The sequence below is a fragment of the Podarcis muralis genome, chromosome 10, assembly GCF_964188315.1.
Source record: "Podarcis muralis chromosome 10, rPodMur119.hap1.1, whole genome shotgun sequence".
Classification (NCBI taxonomy): domain Eukaryota; kingdom Metazoa; phylum Chordata; class Lepidosauria; order Squamata; family Lacertidae; genus Podarcis; species Podarcis muralis.
The window spans coordinates 19,838,775-19,859,506 of record NC_135664.1 but is presented as its reverse complement, the minus strand read 5'-3'; the positions used below and the strand labels follow the sequence as shown (position 1 = coordinate 19,859,506).

At 44.5% G+C, this 20,732-nt stretch overlaps 1 protein-coding gene and 1 long non-coding RNA gene across 2 annotated transcripts; both read left to right on the top strand.

Annotated features, from left to right (window-relative positions):
- The first annotated feature begins 2,575 nt into the window (after positions 1 to 2,575).
- LMOD2 (leiomodin 2) lies at positions 2,576 to 18,914 on the top strand. Its single transcript, XM_028747043.2, has 3 exons — positions 2,576 to 3,171; positions 13,768 to 15,210; positions 18,493 to 18,914. Exons 1-3 carry the CDS (start codon positions 2,899 to 2,901, stop codon positions 18,517 to 18,519), a joined length of 1,743 nt encoding a protein of 580 aa, XP_028602876.2. The 5' UTR covers positions 2,576 to 2,898; the 3' UTR covers positions 18,520 to 18,914.
- On the top strand, positions 6,079 to 9,596 carry LOC144329139 (uncharacterized). The gene is made up of 2 exons (XR_013394566.1): positions 6,079 to 7,029; positions 8,073 to 9,596. It is a non-coding gene; the product is annotated as an uncharacterized LOC144329139 (long non-coding RNA).
- Positions 18,915 to 20,732: the final 1,818 nt, after the last annotated feature.

The following is a 20,732-nucleotide window of genomic DNA, read 5'->3' as shown; positions in this document are numbered from 1 at the left end:
ACCCCTGCTGTAAATCAACACTGCGCTCCTCTTCTCCTGCAGCGTCGGGGTGTGTGTGTGTGATCTCCACCATCCCTCCTCCTCTTTCTCGTGCTCCAATCCCTGACAGTAGCACTCTGATCAACTAAATCCAGGCATTCTGTAGGTAGAAAACACAAGCAGCTGCTCCAGAAATCTATCTTGCTGCATTGATAGAATCGGTGAAATTAAATGGCAAGTGAGATACCACCTACAAGAGTGGTATTTTGTGTTTGCACGAAGCTAGGGCTGTGTTCTGGGACTTATACAGAGTTCCTGGGGTAAGGAAATGCACAATGTAGCCTCGTAATCTGGGGAACCGGGTTCGTGTCTCTGCTCCTCCACATGCAGCTGCTGGGTGACCTTGGGCTAATCACACTTCTCTGAAGTCTCTCAGCCCCACTCATCTCACAAAGTGTTTGTTGTGGGGGAGGAAGGGAAAGGAGAATGTTAGCCGCTTTGAGACTCCTTAGGGTAGTGATAAAGCGGGGTATCAAATCCAAACTCTTCTTCTTCTTCCTTTCAGCATCCAGAGGCAGACTGTGACTCCTTATGTTTATATTAGGTCTGCCCAATCCAGAAGCTTCAAGGCAGAATGCAATATATTTTAATATATTAAGAATATATGTGTGCTACCCTGGCAACTCACCTCTAGGATTGTAGTACCTCTTGAGATGCTCAGCAGAATTCATTTTAAAAGATACTGCGTACAAAGTAATTTTCTTGATTTCTAGGGCATAGCTTTTCTCAGGTAACATACCAAAGAGAAATGTTTTTACTTGAGGAACTGTATTGGGAATCCATGCTAACTAGCTTTTCCAGCCTAAAACCTGCAATTTCAAAAACACCATCTGTGAAAGACATAGTGTCAATGAGTGTCATTTCCTAAACCTTTGGCTTAGCCAACATGGTTGTCTTCAGATGTTGGATCTCAACTCACAGCTGCCCCTGCTGGCAGGACTGATAGGAACTGTAGTCCAGCAACTTCTGGCTGATCCCTCTCTCTCTCTCTCTCTCTCTCTCTCTCTCTCTCTCACACACACACACACGGTGAATTATTTTGATAACAGAACATGGTGTCAATACTTAATAGTTGCTAACACAAAAGTAGCTGAAATTTGAAAAACGGTAGATGACATGACAAATCTATTTACAGTGGTACCTCAGGTTACATACGCTTCAGGTTACAGACTCCGCTAACCCAGAAATAGTACCTCGGGTTAAGAACTTTGCTTCAGGATGAGAACAGAAATTGTGCTCCGGCGGTGCGGCAGCAGCAGGAGGCCCCATTAGCTAAAGTGGTGCTTCAGGTTAAGAACAGTTTCAGGTTAAGAACAGACCTCCGGAACGAATTAAGTACTTAACCCGAGGTACCACTGTACTTTCACATGCATCTATTCACAGTCCAGTTCCATTTCTGCCTTAGGGAGCAACCAAACCCAAGCTTCCAATCGACAGGGCTTTACAAAGCAGTGGTGCTACTGCCAATTTTTGCTGCCCTGCTATACATGGAGATGACACAGCAATTTGGTCTGGATTGGCCTTGATGCTGCTGTAGGACTGGTTATGGATCAAACCGATCCCGGGTTGACTCAGCCCATGCCCACCATGAAACATGGTCTACTGTTCTGGCAGCACTTCCACCTGACCACATATTTAATAGGTGGAATAGGAAGTTCTGCACCTGCGGATTGAAGCCCCAATTCATTAATGGGGGCCTGCAGGAGAATGGCTTAGCTGGTGGAGACACATTCACCCAACACACAGACACCTACCTCTGCCAATCCGTGATTTATTGATTTGTTGGTCCTCTCAAAATACATATTTAAATACTCATTTAAATGTGTGCTTCCTCTCAAAATATGTATTTAATGATGCTTTGGCATGCGTAAATGGCCGAAAATCACCTCAGAACATCAAGACAATGTTGGACAGGTAGATATTAGTTCAAGAGGAATGGATCGGATTATTTTCAATAGGAATTCACAAAGACCAAGTTCCTCAAACGTCCCCACAAAATGGCCTATGTAATTATGACACTTTTTGCTCTCTGGGGTATTGGGGGGCAATATCAAAATCTGAGACTAATAGGTTTTTGGTTTTGCCCTCAACCCTTGAGAAATCCTTGGGATAATAAAGCTAATATTATAGCTAGGTTCAAGGTTTTGTTTTGTTTTTAATTGAAAGGGTTTCATTTTGGTCCTCCTTATCTAATTATTTAAAACATGAAGAACATAAGCTGAGCGGCACAGTCCACAATCTTGGGAATGTGTATCCTGGCTTTGTTACATTCCTGGAGATAACAAATCTCCAGCCTGACAAAGTTACAGCTCCTTCTCCTGCCAACCTCCCTCCTAAAAACCATGAAAATAAGGGGTGCTTTTCTGAACAGCTGTGAAAATATTTTGTGCCCCTTTGGAAGGACACTAATCCTACAGAAGTCAAATGTTCTTTATTCATCCACTCTCTGTTGTGGAGTCAACACAAAGGTCTTTGCAAGCGTCCCTGTTTTCCCCCCTACCATACTCCTGGCCACAAAGTATGTCGATGAATATACATTTTCCTTGTATCATGCTACGCTAAATATGGTCAGGGTCAGTATGTCAATAATCCCTGTGTTTAAGAGACGACCAGACACTGGTGTTGGGACATTCCTTCTGTTCGACTCTCTTGCTGCCTGACGTCTGATGCTTAAAACAGAGCATGCTTTCATCCTTCCGCACATTGTCGCAATCCCCTAGGAACACTTTTTAAAGGGTGCAGCAGCCACTCGGGGGAAACAGTTGCTGGCCAAATCAGATACAGACGCCTCGATTCAAGCTTTTCGTGAATGCCGCATTGCAGTTTCAGATTTGCACCAGCCTAACGACAGAAGGGACCATGTCTACCTTTGGCTACAGGCGAGAGCTTAGTAAATACGAGGAGCTAGATGAAGATGAGCTCCTGGCTTCTCTGACCGATGAGGAGCTGAAGGAGTTGGAGAGAGAGCTGGAGGACATTGAGCCTGACCGAAACCTTCCAGTGGGACACAGGCAAAAAAGTCTCACGGAGAAAACGCCAACGGGAACTTTCAGCCGGGAGGCACTAATGGCCTATTGGGAAAGGGAGACCAGGAAACTACTGGAAAAAGAGAGAATGGGGGCGTGTGAAAAGGTAGGCTCAAAAATGCTTTGAACTGTGTCCCAGAAATACTTCTTCTCATTTTCTGTTCTTGTTCAAACTGTATTTCTCCCACAATGCTTGCTTAACTCGTTGATGAATGGGGGCAGTATTTATTGGAGAAATGTAGAACTATCTTCTCCAGCCAGCATCAGGGCAGGTAGCAAGAGACAGCAAGGTTGGGCACCTGCCAAGGGCCCCTCATTGATCCAACCTGCCTCACTGCTAGGCCCAGGTGGTGGTGGTGCGGGCAGCGCTTGGGAACCAAGATGAGTGCCCATCCACAGTGGCTGGAAAGCCATCTACCATCACTCTCCACCTCCACATTGTGCCTGAGGAAGGGCTAAGAGTGCCCTTCTTCTCAGAACCAGACATTCTGGGTGTGAATGCACCACCACTAGTTTGCCGCAGTGTTTAGAAGAACTTTATAACTAATAATAATAATAATAATATTTATACCCCGCCCATCTGGCTGATTTTCCCCAGCCACTTTGGGGGGCTTCCAATCGAGTGTTAAAAACAATACAGCATTAAATATTAAAAAGTTCCCTGAACAGGGCTGCCTTCAGATGTCTTTTAAAGAGAAGATAGCTGCTTATTTCCTTCACAACTGAAGGGAGGGCGTTCCACAGGGCAGGTGCTACTACCAAGAAGGCCCTCTGTCTGGTTCCCTGTAACCTCACTTCTCACAATGAGGGAACCACCAGAAGGCCCTCGGCACTGGATCTCAGTGTCTGGGCTGAATGATGGGGGTGGAGATGCTCCTTCAGGTATATAGGACCGAGGCCGTTTAGGGCTTTAAAGGTCAGCACCAACGCTTTGAATTGTGCTTGGAAACGTACTGGGAGCCAATGCAGATCTCTCAGGACTGGTGTTATGTAGTCCTGGTGGCCACTCCCAGTCACCAGTCTAGCTGCCGCATTCTGGACTTAGCATTTTATCTATTCTTAAAAGTAATAGTGGTAGGCATTCTTCTAGCCTGAATTGCAGGCTCAGAGAAGGACCTTTGGGGTGGTATAGGGCAGTATACAAGTGTATTAAATAAGTATAATAATAACCCAGGTGCTGAGGAGGTGGCAGAAAATCTGCCGGTGTCACCACCAGTGTCGCAGGTGAACAAGAGGAAGGGGAGGTGACAGGATAGAGCAGAGGTGGAGGGTGAAGCCACCGCCGCAAAAGGAATTGGGAGGTCCAGTGGCAACATGAGGGGTGGTGGTGGAGGAGGCATTGATAGTGGCCGAACTGTGCTGAGGACCTCCTGAAGTCTGGCCAGCATAGTCAAGGATGATGGGAGTTGTGTTCCAACAATACTTGGAAGGTCAGCGGTTCCTCATCCCTGTGTGTCAGTGAAAATTCACTTTTGTTGAAGGAGAGTCGATTGATGTACATATTAACAATGGTCGAGGGCTTCTGAGATGCTATATCTTAATACCATAAACAGGAACACGTTTTTAAAATGTTTTCCAGCTTTTCAAAATACAGACTTGTAGAAAACGAGCAGAACAAAGTGAGGGCTAAACTAAAAAAACAACCTCCCTGATATGCTACTTTGTTGTTTGCAAGGTGTGTGTTTTTTGTACATCATTGTTCTCAGATGCATTTCCTTCAGTTGGAGGAAAGATAACTTAAAAAAAATAATTCAGTCAATTCAAAAACATTATGTTAAAACCTAGGCTTCCTCAAGCTCGGCCCTCCAGATGTTTTTGGCTTACAACTCCCATGATCCCTAGCTAGCCAGACCAATGGTCAGAGATGATGGGAATTGTAGTCTCAAAACATCTGGAGGGCCGAGACTGAGGAAGCTTGTTAAAACCAGTAACATTTTTTTTTAAAGTATTTGCATTCAACAGGACCTAACTTACAGTGAGCGATCATTTTAAAACGTGACCAGTCTATATATGAGGAAGGGATGGCAGAATCCCAGGAGGAATTGACTCTTTGATTGGGCTTAAATGTATAGCTCAAATTGCAGGTTTCAATAGCACATTTCATGTACAAAATTCTTTATAGTCCTTGGCCATGGTCTTGAACTCCCCAACTACAGTGGTACCTCAGGTTAAGTACTTAATTCGTTCCGGAAGTCTGTTCTTAACCTGAAACTGTTCTTAACCTGAAGTACCACTTTAGCTAATGGGGCCTCCTGCTGCCGCCGCGCCGCCAGAGCATGATTTCTGTTCTTATCCTGAAGCAAAGCTCTTAACCTGAAGCACTATTTCTGGGTTAGCGGAGTCTGTAACCTGAAGCGTATGTAACCTGAAGCGTATGTAACCTGAAGCGTATGTAACCCGAGGTACCACTGTAGTTCCATTCCTACAGTGGGCCTCTTCCCTTCGTTCTATTCAACAGAAAGTCCATCACAAACAGATTTAAAATCTCAAGGGACTTTCAAGGACATTTTGCTGTAGAGAGCAAAAGGTGGAGCCTGTGGTTGGGCGGAAACTAGTGGGAATGATTGAGACAGACTTGAATACTTTTATGTTCCATTGATTGCAGTAGGGGAGGGGAATAAGCAAATGCAAAACACTTCCACTGACACATAATAAAACTTGAAAGTGCCTAACGTTGACAGGATTGTACCCATCCAGATTTCTAAAGGATGCGCAGCAGCCTTTGTTGTATACGCATTACAATTTACTCTGGCTCCAGCGCACTCCCACTCCTGGCATTTGAAGCCGTATATACATGACATTGACTGGGACGCGGGTGGCGCTGTGGGTTAAAGCCTCAGCGCCTAGGACTTGCCGATCGAAAGGTCGGCGGTTCGAATCCCCGCGGCGGGGTGCGCTCCTGTCGCTCGGTCCCAGCGCCTGCCAACCTAGCAGTTCGAAAGCACTCCCAGGTGCAAGTAGATAAATAGGGACCGCTTACTAGCGGGAAGGTAAACGGCGTTCCGTGTGCGGCGCTGGCTCGCCAGATGCAGCTTGTCACGCTGGCCACGTGACCCGGAAGTGTCTGCGGACAGCGCTGGCCCCCAGCCTATAGAGTGAGATGGGCGCACAACCCTAGAGTCTGTCAAGACTGGCCCGTACGGGCAGGGGTACCTTTACCTTTACCTTATACATGACATTAGCCACGATCCTTACATGTCTTGCAATTTCTTGAGAAATGCTGTGGTTTGATGCCTTTTCCTGCAAACCCTCTTCCATCCGATTTGAAAACGCAAGCCACATTGACTTCACAGTTAAACTGAGTCATGTATATCTGAGATGGGCATGACAGGGTGTCATGCAGAGTGTTGGGCTAGGACCTGGGAAACCAGGGTTCAAATCCCTCTTCAACCATGAAACTCGCTGGGTGACCTTGAGCCCCAGCTCTCAACCTAGCCTAGCTCATTTGTGGCAGCCATTGCGCACGTGCAAATTACAGCTTCAGGAATAGGAGTTGCTGATGTAACTTGAAATACAAAGGGGGAGGTAACCTTGCCGTCTTTTAAGCTGCTAATGTGTACATAACCCCAGAGTGGATAATTTGCATTGCTATCAATAAACAGGATCCCAAGATCAGTGCGCCTAGTAAAAATAACAATAACAATAATTTATTATTTATTCCCTGTCCATCTGGCTGGGTTTCCCCAGCCACTCTGGGTGGCTTCCAACCGAACATTAAAAACAATACAGCATCAGACATTAAAAACTTCCCTAAACAGGGCTGCCTTCAGTTGTCTTTTAAAAGTAAAATAGTTGTTTATTGCCTTGACATCTGGTGGGAGGGCGTTCCACAGGGTGGGCACCACTACCGAGAAGGCCGTCTGCCTGGTTCCCTGTAACCTCACAATGAGGGAACCGCCAGAAGGCCCTTGGCGCTGGACCTCAGTGTCCGGGCTGAACGATGGGGGTGGAGACGCTCCTTCAGGTATAGTGAGAGAGAGAGATAATATTTATTACGGCCATAGGCCCATACAGATAAAAACAACACATAAGTGACAGCTTGTGCCGTGGGGAAAAGAAAAAAAAAACAGTCGCTAAAATACCACTATAACAATAAATACTATAAGATGGAAAGGCATGCTACGCCTTAATTAGCTTGTAGCGCTCCTTGGCGTCGCTTTTGGGAGAGGACAGCGACCAGGAACCTAGCCACTTTCAGGGTCGTGTGGGAATCCTTATCCTGCAAGATTTGGGCAAGGTGGAATTTTGGTGGGGTACCCTCTAGTTTCTGTATGATTGATCCCAACAAATTTGCCCGTGGCACATTGAACAGGGGGCAAGTGAACATAATGTGCTGGAGCGACTCCGGCGTCACCTTAGCACATTCGCACGTGGCGGGGACTTGGCCCTTTGAGAATCTATGTCTCAGGACATTGGAGGGGAAAACGTTGAACCTCGCTTTGGTGAAGGCCAGTCTATGGGCAACAGTCGAAAGGGAGGAGAGGTATGATGGAACGCAATAAGTTAAAGTGATACCAATGTTCTGGGGCGAACAAACACCTCCCCCCAGCGTATAATTTTGCTGCAAGTCGATGTCATCCAGTCTTTGACGGATCAGTCTTTGAGCAGTGATTTGATCTAGTTTTAGGGAATCTGAGGGAGAGATTCCATAGCTCAGGAGTTTGGCATGAATTTTACTAGTCCAAAGGCTGGAGAATTCATCTCGCCATAAGCATTGGACAAGGTAATGATTTGGTAATCTATGCCACAATGATAACCAGTAATTGAAGACTTGCTTCCACAGGCAAGTTTCTAAGGATGCGATCTTCAATTCTAGTCGCATGGCTGCGTTGCTTACGCACAGGGGGAGCATTAGGAGCCGGCGTAGGAATTGGCTTTGCAGAGTCTCAAGGGGAGCAAGATCTGTCATCACGGCCCAGAGCGGGGCAGCATAAGCAAGCACTGCAACCACTTTTGCCTTGAACACCTTTAGGGCCGAGGGAACATGCAGAGCTCCGTCCGAAGCAGGTATAGTGAGATTTCTGGGGCTCCCCTCTGAAAGCAGCCACAACACGAATGTGCTTCCCAATCTCCAGAGAATTTCAGGACTGGCCTATGCACACTCAGATCTCTTTGGCCTTTATCATGTTGGTCTTTACAGCAACCAATCATTATTGAAGGGTGTAGATGCCCCATCCCCCGTGTGAAGTCGTCCTGTCCATCTCTCCATGGTCATCTTCACCATGGTTAACGCCAACCAGTTTCTGTCTTATCCAGGCTAGTTCTCTTAACCTGACTCATGTTACATAATGGTTAAGGTTATTCAGGATGAGGTATGGTGGTGAATTCGATTCAGTTCCCATTTCAAGCTGTCTTTTATCAAATATGCCCTTTCTAAAACACCATGAGAACTGAAACAGCCATCCTTCCAAATTGGTACTTCAAACTATGCAATGTAGTTCTCCAATCAACCATGGTTTACAAAAAATGCATATAATAGGTAAAAAATGTGCATAAGGGTTAATATATTTGTGAAAATGACAATCATTATATCAGGAGAAATCACTTGCGATAATGTGTGCGTTTATCAAAACTGCATTCAAAAATGTGTTTATTAGGAGAAGTAATAAATGCTGAATAATTTTCATGAGAATATTTTTAATATAAAATTTGTTAACTTCTGCAAACAGGTGAAGGACTGAATTTAAGATTGGAAAACTGAGAAGCAGAAAGAACCAAAACTGTTCAGGATAAGAGTGTAATTTGTGCATGAAGCATTGGGAAAAGGACTACATAATCCAATGGTTCATTTTTGCAGGGCAATCCTATACATGTATACAAAAATCTAAGTCCTACTGAGTTCAGTGGGGCTTGCTCCCAGGAAATAAATGTAGAATCACAGCCTTAATCCCTTAACTGTAGTTTATGATTTAAAGCATTATGTATTTGCTGGATCCCAGTCCCCATACATTAGCAGGCAATAATGGTCTTTAAAGGATTATCCTAGTCACAAAATGAAAATATATTTTCCAAATTAAAAATATCCCGCATTGCTTGAAAAACACATTCAAGTTTGGGCTATCAGTCTCATTTTACACAATTAAAGCTAAGAATTCGTTTAATTGCCAGTCTGTTCAGGGCTGCGGAGAGTTTTAAATCTACCCTCCTCATATAGTGAAGGCTTATTTATAAAAGAATAAATCATTGTCACAACATTTACAAAAAATTGTGAAACACACATAAATGTATCACAAAACATCACAGAGCAAACAACAAGTAACTGTTTGATCTATATTTGCTTTTAATTTATTGAAAAGGATGTGTATTGGGCCCATATTCTATCTACCAAATCATTCTGGCTGTTATGAATAGTCACGTTGGGGAAAGTCCTTCTTGGGTAGTCAAAGTAACTTATTATTTCTTTATCTGAGTTTTTGTTGAAAGTTTTCAACACAGAATACAATAAAAACCAAACTGATCTAAATAAAAATAGAGAAGAAAAGAAAACCAAGGATGGAAGGACAGAAGGAAGGAAGGAAGGAAGGAAGGAAAATAGGAGGGAGGGAGGGAGGGAGGGAGAGAAATAAAATACAGAGCCTTTTATGAAGGATATATCTTAACCCTTATTTCACACAAAAAAGAGTGGACCTTCCCATCTCTCAGCTGGGAACTTCCATTTCTTCTCCCAGCAACCCACCTGAGAGTTCCTTCCTTCCTGGTAGGCAAAGTAATTTACAAAGAAGTGAAGACCAGACTAAATGAAAGGTATTTCACAAAATTATATATGAGAGTGTTTCGGCAACTGCCAAGCTACACAGTTCCTTTGAGGTAGTCATTTTTCTCATATGTGCCTCTGCTTCCTTTGAAACATAATCACTTGTTTTTGTAGAGCAGCGCGGTGAAAAACAAACCAAGGAGGGGAATAAAATTCCTAGCAGTATACAGATTATAGGGCTATATTTACCCCTGAACTGATACAGCCACATTCTCCACCAGTGCAAAGCAGCATCATTCGGTTGGCTGCCATGGAATTATCTCACTCCTTGATTGGCGCTTATCAGAACCCAGCTAGAGGAATGTATCCAAACTCTGCAGCCAAGGGTGCTGGTATGCAGTCAAAGGGATTACTATAGTTTTGCCATGCAGCTTCTCCAAAGGTAGCAAATAGCGAATGAATAATAATGTAACCTAAAGTAAAGATGGGGATGCAACAAGAATTCAGAGCTCTGTAGCGCAGTATATTATACCCAAATAGCAACGATCATTATGTTTAGATCTGGGAAGGTACAAGCACAGTTAATGCTGTACTTAATTTCAGCCTACACTTGTTGAGGCTGATTGGCACTTCTCTCTGAAACCGCTCTCTGTTTCAAGCACAATTATATTATTGTAATTTTAGCTGCAAACGTTTACGGCGCAATCCACTTGCACAGTAGGCAATGGCCCCACGTGCAGAAGATTCCAGAAGGGCTGAAGAGAGCTCTGGTTTCTCCCCAATTCAGCCAAGCACCAAAAGAAGTACAGTGGTACCTCGGGTTACATACGCTTCAGGTTAAAGACTCCACTAACCCAGAAAGAGTGCTTCAGGTTAAGAACTTTGCTTCAGGATGAGAACAGAAATCGTGTTCCAGTGGCGCGGCGGCAGCTGGAGGCCCCATTAGCTAAAGTGGTGCTTCGGGTTAAGAACAGTTTCAGGTTAAGAACAGACCTCCAGAACGAATTAAGTGCTTAACCCGAGGTACCACTGTAGTGGAATGGATGCTAGGAGGGATGAAGGGGTTCTGTATGAAACTGCCATATCTCATCCAGTCCTTCCCCTCTCCATTTCTGCCTGTTGTCATGTTTGCAACAGGCATAACCCACATCAAGCAAAGAGGGAGGGATGACTTAGGACTCCTGTTCCTCCAAAATGCACCACCACCAAGTCAGAAGAAATAATAATAATAACAAATTTTTATTTATACCCCATCCTCCCTGGCCAGAGCTGGGCTCAGGGCTGCTAACACCAGTAAAATTACAATAAAAAAATAAAATAAACCAATTTAAAATACAGAATAAAATATAAAATGCAGCCTCATTTTAATAGTAGCCCATAGATCAAAATCATAAGGGGAGAGAAACCTAAGGGTCAGACTGAGTCCAAACCAAAGGCCAGGCAGAACAGCTCTTTCTTGCAGGCCCTGCGGAAGGATGTTAAGTCCCGCAGGGCCCTAGTCTCTTGTGACAGAGTGTTCCACTAAGTCGGGGCCAGTACTGAAAAGGCCCTGGCCCTAGTTGAGACCAATCTAACCACCTTGCGACTTGGGACCTCCAAGGTGTTGTCATTTGTGGACCTTAAGGTCCTGTGCGGGGCATACCAGGAGAGGCGGCAATGGAGTCCTCTGTGTGCAGTCCAAATGGGTCAAGGGTCCCACAATTTTTTATAGAGTTTGCTAGGATTTTTACTTGTGATTTCAGTCCTAGTCACTGATTGCAATGCAGCTATTGCTGGCAACTGTAGTATGGGCCACAAAGTTTAGAAAATACGGAATGAGGCTAAGTGGCATAGCACTGGCCACTTCTTTGTGGTGGTTCAGAACAGGAGGGGGAAAAGGGTGTATTTGTAATTTGTCCTCCTTGTGATGTTTCCTAACCAAACAATCATCTCCCTGAGCTGGTGTTTTCCCCAGCGGTGCTGTTTACTGCAAATAGCAGCTTTGTGGGGCAAATAGCATGAAAATAGTGTGATGCTGAAGAGGTTAAAAACCTCTACTTGCATGCTACGGTCTCAAGAAAGATTGCAGACCCATGCAGCGGCCCAGTTTTAAGCCCACTTTCAACAAGTGTTTGCTTAGCCCCGTGTGACCCTGAGATGGTCATACTTTCATTTTGTTTTTTCCAGGGTGAGGTGAACATTTGAGGGGGTTTTTAACAGGCCAAGAAGTATTTGTTCTTAGCATGTGGTCCGTCATACTGTAGGGTGACCAGGATTTAAAACAAACCCCTGCAAGCCAATAGTTGTCTTTTGGTGAATCACCTTTATTTCTTTGTGTTAACACAAGCTCTTCTTGCCAAAGTTTAGGTTTTATTCATCTCATATTAATTCTAACATAAACATAATGTTGCATGGGTACAATACACAGATGCACATGCCTGCTCATGGGAACACAATCATGGCAAAGGGAAGGATCAGTGCCTCCCTTCATGGACTACCTCCCTTTCCTTCTTCACTTCCTTCCTACTTTCCCATTTTTGTGTTAGTCCTCTATACTCTCCTGAGTCTTGCATGCACTGCAATTTACCAGCTGATACACCTAGGACTCGCCGATCAGAAGGTCGGCGGTTCGAATCCCCGTGACGGGGTGAGCTCCCGTTGCTCGGTCCCTACTCCTGCCAAACTTGCAGCTCGAAAGCACGTCAAAGTGCAAGTAGATAAATAGCTCTGGCAGGAAGGTAAACGGCGTTTCCATGCGCTGCTCTGGTTTGCCAGAAGCGGCTTAGTCATGCTGGCCACATGACCCGGAAGCTGTATGCCGGCTCGCTTGGCTAATAAAGTGAGATGAGCGCCGCAACCCCAGCGTCAGCCACAACTGGACCTAATGGTCAGGGGTCCCTTTACCTTTACCTACACCCCACGTTAGGCCAGTGTTGTCCGTGTATCTGTCCCTCCATCCCCAAGACCGGAACTTGTATGTTATTGTTGGGTTTTTGACTACGTGCAATTCTGTGCAGCTTCACACAGAATCAATTAAGAGTTGGCCGACAGCCAAAGATGACTGAGCAGAAAGGAGTAATTTCTGCCTGGAGATACAGAAGCCTAGAAACAGCTCTACCATTGGTCAAGGTCTCACACAGGCATAATGATTTATGACCTACTGACTGGTATGTGTTTGTGGTTTGGTCAGTGTGGAGTCGAAGAGTCGTTTGGTTTTGTGAGAGAGAGTTGGTTAAGATCCGCGTATCTGTTGTGTTCTTGTATATAGTAACTTGTAGTCTGCTGTGAATAATAAACACACCTATAAGTAACAAGTTACTGGTTCCTGCTTCATCCATCCTGCCTGCAACTGATTGCTTTCGAGAACTCTGTGTATGCTCTGCTAAGGTCTGGCTAAGGTCCTGCAACAGGTCAAAGTTGCAAAACGCCAACAGTTATTTCTACTCAGGAAAATGCCCTGAGTTTTCTTTTGACCAGCAAAACCAGTTCGGCCTTCCTGGTGTATGCCAGTTTTTCGTGTATGCCCATTTCCCCCAGCATTACTGTTCCCCTACTTCAGGCATGGCCAAACTTGGCCCTCCAGCTGTTTTGGGACTACAACTCCCATCATCCCTAGCTAAGAGGACCAGTGGTCAGGGATGATGTGAATTGCAGTCCCAAAACAGCTGGAGGGCCATGTTTGGCCATGCCTGCCCTACTTGAACACAGGGGAACAATAATATCAGATCATGCATTTCTTGCCCATTGTGATGCTGTGGACATGGGTGTCCATGGCTATAACATTCCAAATCGAGACAGTCCACAATGTACTGAGATATTACATGAGATGTTTTTTGATGAAAAATCCGCTTTTTTGAGGAATGGTGCCTGAGTCTCATGAAATGAATGAAAAATAATGGTGCATTATGTTTACTTGACAAATTGAGCATCTGGGAAAGCCCCAGGGTTGTCTCCCTAGAAAACTCTGAGAACCCTTATGATAAGGTATGTTTTTATTTTGACAGTCATTGAACCTACGTTCTTTTTTAGGATTCTAAACAAGAAGATGATGAAGACGGATCGGAAGAAATTAATGAAGAATATTTCACGGAAAGTAACAGCGAAGTTTCCGAAGAGGCATTCACTGAAGAAGATGAAGAAGAGGAGGACAAGGAGGAAGAGGAGGAGGAGGAAGAAGATGACGATGACGCTGGAGAAGAAAGTGGTGCAGATGATGAAGAAAAGAAACCTGCTGAAGCGTGTAAAAATGCTGCAGACACCGAAAAAAGAAGAAGTTCGCTCAGCATTAAACTAAAAAAAAGTAGCAAGAATGCAAATGAAATTGTTACCAATGGCCATAGTGAAAAGAATACTGAAGATTTGGGCTGCAGGGCGGGCGCCATGCATCCATGTGGAAATCCGACGGTGATTGAAGATGCCCTGGAAAAAGTCAGGAACAATGATCCCGACACCACGGAAGTCAACTTAAACAACATTGAAAACATCACACCACAGATGCTGACGCATTTTGCGCAGGCCCTCAAGAACAACACTGTGGTCAAGACCTTTAGCTTGGCCAACACTCATGCGGACGACAACGCGGCAATGGCTATTGCCGGCATGTTAAAAGTGAACCAGCACATCTCGAATCTGAATCTGGATTCCAATTTCATCACGGGCAAAGGAATCCTTGCTATCATGAGGGCTTTGCAAAACAACAAGGTTTTGACGGAATTGCGGTTCCACAACCAAAGGCATATCATGGGCAGCCAGGTTGAAATGGACATTGTCAAACTCCTGAAGGACAATACTACTATTGTGAAACTGGGGTATCACTTTGAGCTTGCAGGACCAAGGATAAGCATGACCAGCATCCTGACAAGAAACATGGATAAGCAAAGGCAGAAACGGATACAGGAGCAAAGACAGCTAGAGGCCAGCGGGGATGGAGCCATCAATCCAAAGACCAAAGCTTTGCAAAAAGTAACTCCTGGTTCTTCACCTTATTCATCTCCTCGAAGTTCACCTTGGTCCTCTCCAAAGGTTGCTAGGAAAGTCTCATCTATTCAAATCCACCCTTCTTCTCCAAGAAATTCGCCATGTTCTTCTCCAAAGGTTCCTAAGAAGGTTCCTCCTGTTAAAAACCAGCCTCCATCTCCTCCTCCCCCACCACCCCCTCCCCCTCCCCCACCTCCCCCACCTCAAATAACTCCCGAAAAGAAGGCACCAACCAGGAATATTGCAGAGGTTATCAAACAACAGGAAAGTGCCAAGAAGGCCCCACAAAATAAGCAGAAAAAGAAGAAAGGCAAGAAGAGCAAAAAATACGAGAACGAGATCTTGAAGGAAATCAAAAATTCATTAAAATCAGTCCCAGACAAGAAGGTGGAAGAAGGCTCACGTCCCTCCACCCGACCTTCTACTCCAGTGAGATCCGTTCATAGCGATCTAATGGATGCAATTCGTGCAAGTAGCATGAAACAGCTGAGGCGGGTAAGTGTCTTCATTCCGAAATAGAAACACATCTCACAGGTACAAGATAGGACTAATCTACGCTGGTGAGTTATAACGTTAAAAATGCGTTATAAAAATGTGACCCCAGAGGGAGCTGTAGTGTAGGGCAACGATCTTCACCAATGAGAAATTGTGTTGAGAGCTATATTTTTATAGTGTTTTTCAGATTAGTGTAGATCCAGCCATAGATTTTGTTTAGAGAGTAGCATGAGGTTTCCTTTATTCCCCCGGCCCACCTTTATAGTTAAACTATAAAGTAAGGTGATCACCACATAATATTCAAGAAAAATTTCTAACTGCATTAAAAGAAATACAACACATTAATTTGTCTCAATTTGTATCATACACACACAGTGGTACCTCTGATTGTGAACGGGATCCATTCTGGAGGCCCGTTCGCAACCTGAAAAGAACGCAATCTGCGCGTGCGCAGGTTGCGATTCGCCGCTTCTGTGCATGTGCATGACGTCATTTTGCGCATCTGAGCAAACAGCAAAACCCAGAAGTAACCCTTTCTGGTACTTCCTGGTTGCGGTGGGACGCAACCTGAAGCAAACGCAACATGAGGTATGACTGTACTCAGTGTCTCAGTTAAAACCATTCCCAGTTATCTGTTCAAACAACATGCACATGAGAATTAAGATGTGAGGCATGGGTATTTTTATTGAAGTAATGTCTGGCCAAGCTTTGAAAAAAAAACCCATCCCTTTCAGTAATATCCTTTTGGCCTGAGGGTCCCCAGAAACTTGGAACTGCCCCTGTTGGGCATCACGTAACTGGAGTGCTGCTGCAAATAAATAACATTTTCTTCAGCACTTTTTAAAGTTTGCTTCTTTGCAGTGCTATTTTTCTAGAAAAAGAGGTGCTGGAACTCACCGTGAACACTCCCTTATTCTCTTACAATGGTAATGGCGCCCAGCTGAGAGGTGCCAGAACTGAGCTTTGGCTGCGGGGGGGGGGGGGGATGCCCTGCTTCATTGTTTTAACCAATTTCAATTCCTAAGTGAGTCTGAGGGGTAGAAGGAACTTCATGACAGTTAATCTGGTTGAAAGCATGTAGTGTAGTATAGTGGTAGCTGTATAAACAGACCCCTGAAAAGCAAACACAGGAAACAATTGTGCGAAGACCAGTCTTGTCATAAGAAGAACACAGGAAGTTGCAAGTCAGGCCATCTAAATCTGTATTATTGACTCTGACCGACAGTGGCTACTCCAGCATTTCAGACAAGGTTCTCTACTCACCTACTATCTGGAGATGCCAGGGATTGAACCTTCAAAATACAAAACAGAGTGGAAGCGAATCAGGTGTCTAGGCTCAGCAGTGAAGAAAAGAAAGCAGGCTGGTTTCTGACCAGTAGAGAGAAGATGAAATCTTACAGTTGGGTTTTGGGTGGGGGTCTCCTTCCTTGACAAGGGGAATGGAGAAGGATAGGGCTTTGTGTAAAAATACATTTACTGATGAACACACACACATATTATTTGTATATTTTAAGAGGAATGTAAGCTGAGCAGCTAATGTGCATAACAGCTGGCCATTGTGCAGAATGTGTTCATAATCCTTCCACGAAGAGGGAATTGTGCACATTTCCTGGTCAATAGACATAATGCCTAACATGCTTTGGGGAATCTGCATATCTCTGCTGAATTTTGTACATTCTCCAGTCATTATGCATAATCCCCAAGAGGGGAATTATGAGCCAACAGTGACTCAATTGACATTCCATTTAACACAGAGAGGTAAAATTAGAAATAATTTATGTAAGACTGTGACCAGTTGATCTGCGTGTCCACCCAATCTGCTTTCCATGAGGTGTTTGTGGGCAATTTCAATGCCCCTCTTCTCCTTTCTTAGGGTTTTTTAAAATCTTTGAACTGGGCAGCCCTTCAAATAGAAGTCTCCTTTGAATAGAGAACCGCGTCTCGTAAAGTAGGAAACAAGGCCACCCAACTCAGAGCTTGAGAACTGAGCACTGGTAGCGTGAGCTGCTGTTACAGTTTCAAAAATGCTATTGGCCCTCAGTCCCAGAGGCCTACATAACATCCCAAGCTGTGTGGTAGGAAGAGTTTACTCAGCTCATGCCTCTCTTGTGCTTTGTTTCCACAATAGGCTTTTAGAATAATGAGCAAGTTTGCAGGAGAATCCTGTAAGTGGACATGGGAATATGCCCGTTATGTCATCTGTGGCCACCTGCTATATAAGTGGTACCCAGAGGCTCCACCCACTGGCCTGAGAGCAAGAGAAAACCCTTCCCATAGATGCTCAGGTTCCATAAAGCTGGTCATGACTTATTGGTAGGGCAAGGATGGGAAAACTATTGTCCTCCAGATGTCAGAATCATAGAACCATAGTTGTTGGATTCCAACTCCCATCAGCTCCACCCAGCAAATGACCTAGGACAAAGTTTCCCAGACTTTGATCTCCAGATATTTTTGGACTACACTTCCCATCATCCCTGGCCACTGCTCTTTCTGGCTAGGGATTATGGGAGTTGTAGTCCAAAAACACCTGGAGACCCAAGTTTGGGAAACACTGGTCTAGGATGATGGGGGTTGGACTCCAAGAACACCTGGAAGGCCACAGGCTCCCCACCCATGCCCTAAGCTTCAGAGCATAGTGTACATGCACTCAGATAGGCCATTGACAGCCTGGTTGAAATAATGAATGCGCTTCTGGAAAGATGCCCTCAATAGAAAGATGTGCGGTAGGCTTTTGTCTCATAAGAATGCATGTGGCAAAGAAATCCAACATGCATATGAAATTTACAAAATATTTTTATAATTCCTTACAAATCTGTCTGGAATGATTTTTCAAAACCAAATCCTGGTTAATATCTGATAGGTCTAGTAGGTACCAGATAAAGTAGCTTTGTAGGCCACCTGTTAGCCATTTCCTTATGTGTTCCAATTATTATTATTATTATTATTATTATTATTATTATTATTATTATTATTATTATTATTATTTATAACCCACCCATCTGGCTGGATTGCCCCAGCCACTCTGAGTGGCTTCCAACACATATAAAGACATAATAAAATGTCAAACATTAAAAACAATAACCAGTGCTCCAGTATCATTAATAATATTAAACATTAAAAACAATAACAGTGCTCCAGTATCATAGATAATATTTTTACTACCTCATAACCATTCAATATATTAGATATTGACTCTTTTCCTAGTTAGACCACCTGATTCTTTTCCTTCCAGTTAATATTTCTAAATCAGAAAAACAAAACTTTCCCCCCTCTTTTTTTTAGGTGGAAATCCCAGAAGCACTGCGATGAAAAACAGAGAAACGGGAATGGAAATGACCGAGATGAGAGTTTAATGATGGTTAAGAGAAAGATACCAGTTGTTCTGCAGCTGTTCTATAGACTAATGTAAATGGCTTCCAGAGTGCACTCTTATATTTGAAAATGAACAGAGACCGATTAAACCATCAAGCAACGCTTCGGAGGATGCGCCAGCATTTTCATTTGTAAATATTGGAACGAACATTTTTTTTTTAATCTGATGAGATTTCTAAGAAGAAATAGTTTCTTTAGATGTTCTTGTTGATACCAAGTACCACTTCACAGAACATGTTCTTTATACAGAGAAGGAATTGTTCAGTGACTTGTGCATTTTATTTCTGATGTCTGCCTCGTGAATTTACAATAAAGGTGGTTTGGGTTTTCAAGTGACAAAATAGTCTTTGTCCCAGAGTGCCATGAGTTTGTCACCTAAGTAATGTTGGGATATGGAGCATCTGGGAATAGCAGGAGATGGTTCTTGATATACCTGAGATTTTGGGTGGACTCATTTGACATGATCACCCTGTGAAAAAAGCTAGAAATTCTCTTCTTGTGGTGGCAGATATATGCAGAAGGTATACAACTGAAGAGAGCTGCCTACCCCATGGAGCTAGATGTCTGGGCTGAATGATGGGGGTGGAGACGTTCCTTCAGGTATACTAGGGGCTTTAAAGGTCAGCACCGACACTTTGAATTGTGCTTGGAAACATACTGGGAGCCAGTGAAGATCCTTAGGACCGGTGTTATGTGGACCCAGTGGCCGCTCCTAGTCACCAGTCTAGGTGCCTCATTCTGGATTAGTTGTAGTTTCCAAGTCACCTTCAAAGGTAGCCCCACGTAGAGCGCATTGCAGTAGTCCAAGCAAGAGATAACTAGAGCATGCACCACTCTGGCAAGACAATCCACCGGCAGGTAGGGTCTCAGCCTGCGTACCAGATGGAGCTGGTAGACAGCTGCCCTGGACACAGAATTGACCTGCGCCTTCATGGACAGCTGTGAGTCCAAAATGACTTCCAGGCTGCACACTTGGTCCTTCAGGGGCACTGTTACCCCATTCAGGACCAGGGAGTACCCCACATCCACCCACCCCGTCCCCCCAAAATAGTACTTCAGACTTGTCCCCCCAACAGTGCTATGTAAACAGGAGAAACATAGGGAACTATGTTGTACTGAGACTGTTGGGAGGATGTAGACTATTCTCTACACCAGGGACGGCGTGTCAGGAGCTCAGCCTACACTCGAGTAGGACCCTGGCAGAGACACATGCCCGACTAGCATGTTCTCTCCCTCCTGGTCGATCGTTCAGGAGCTTCGATAGCTTTCTTCTGCCCGAACATCACAGCGACCGATGCCAACAGTCTGTCGGGATCCGCAGAGTCTTTGCAACTTGCATGACAGACCTCAGCAACTCATCATTTTGGCTAATCTACTTTATTTACATATAAACACACACGGATCACTGCAACATGGCTCCCTATCTCTCTAGCATCAGACAGCAAAGAGAAAAAGAACAAAGGACAATAGTCCCACTTCATGGAACACAGTAACACAAACATCCTGTCTCCGTCACTTCCCACTCTGTGAAGTCAAAACATATACCGTCAATTGAAATACAACAATCCCATGACTGCAATCGTGGAGCAGGAATTCTAACATGGAGAACCTCCAGCTTGCAGGGCAAACTTGTCCTACCTTGCCTCCCCCATTTGGCCCACCAATCTACCACCCTGCAGCTGGCACCATACAGATTTCACACAGGGGCCTCTCCCAACCGGGCAGGAGATTCAAGAGATTGGACCAGGGACCCTTTGCTCGCAAAGCATGTACTCTGTCACAAAGCTATAGATCAACATGATGCGAAGTTCCTGCACATTAGGACTACCTAGGAGTTGACCATACATGGGAGTACCTGCATGAGACTCTGCTGTATACAGTCACACTGTTCTGCACAACATACCGGTAAATGTCTGCACAGGCCTATACCAAAAAAAGTACCCTTAAAGCTTTTCACTTACATTTAATTTCTTTATTCATTGTTTATCTGAAGCTTCCGCATGCTGAATTCACTAACATCCCAGTGGTGTTTCTGAGCGGGGAAGGGCTGTAGTTCAGTGGTAGAGTACCCGGTCTCCAAGTTTAATCCCTTGCATTTCTGCGTAACGCTGGGAATGTCCCCTGATAGAAAGCCTGCAGACAGTGTTGAG

Bases quoted from the DNA above. Each gene is read 5' to 3' on its own strand.
- LMOD2 (XM_028747043.2), top strand. From the start codon at position 2,899: ATGTCTACCTTTGGCTACAGGCGAGAGCTTAGTAAATACGAGGAGCTA. The intron at 3,172-13,767 runs GTAGGCTCAAAA...GTTCTTTTTTAG, and splicing joins GAATGGGGGCGTGTGAAAAG to GATTCTAAACAAGAAGATGA. The intron at 15,211-18,492 runs GTAAGTGTCTTC...TCTTTTTTTTAG, and splicing joins GCATGAAACAGCTGAGGCGG to GTGGAAATCCCAGAAGCACT.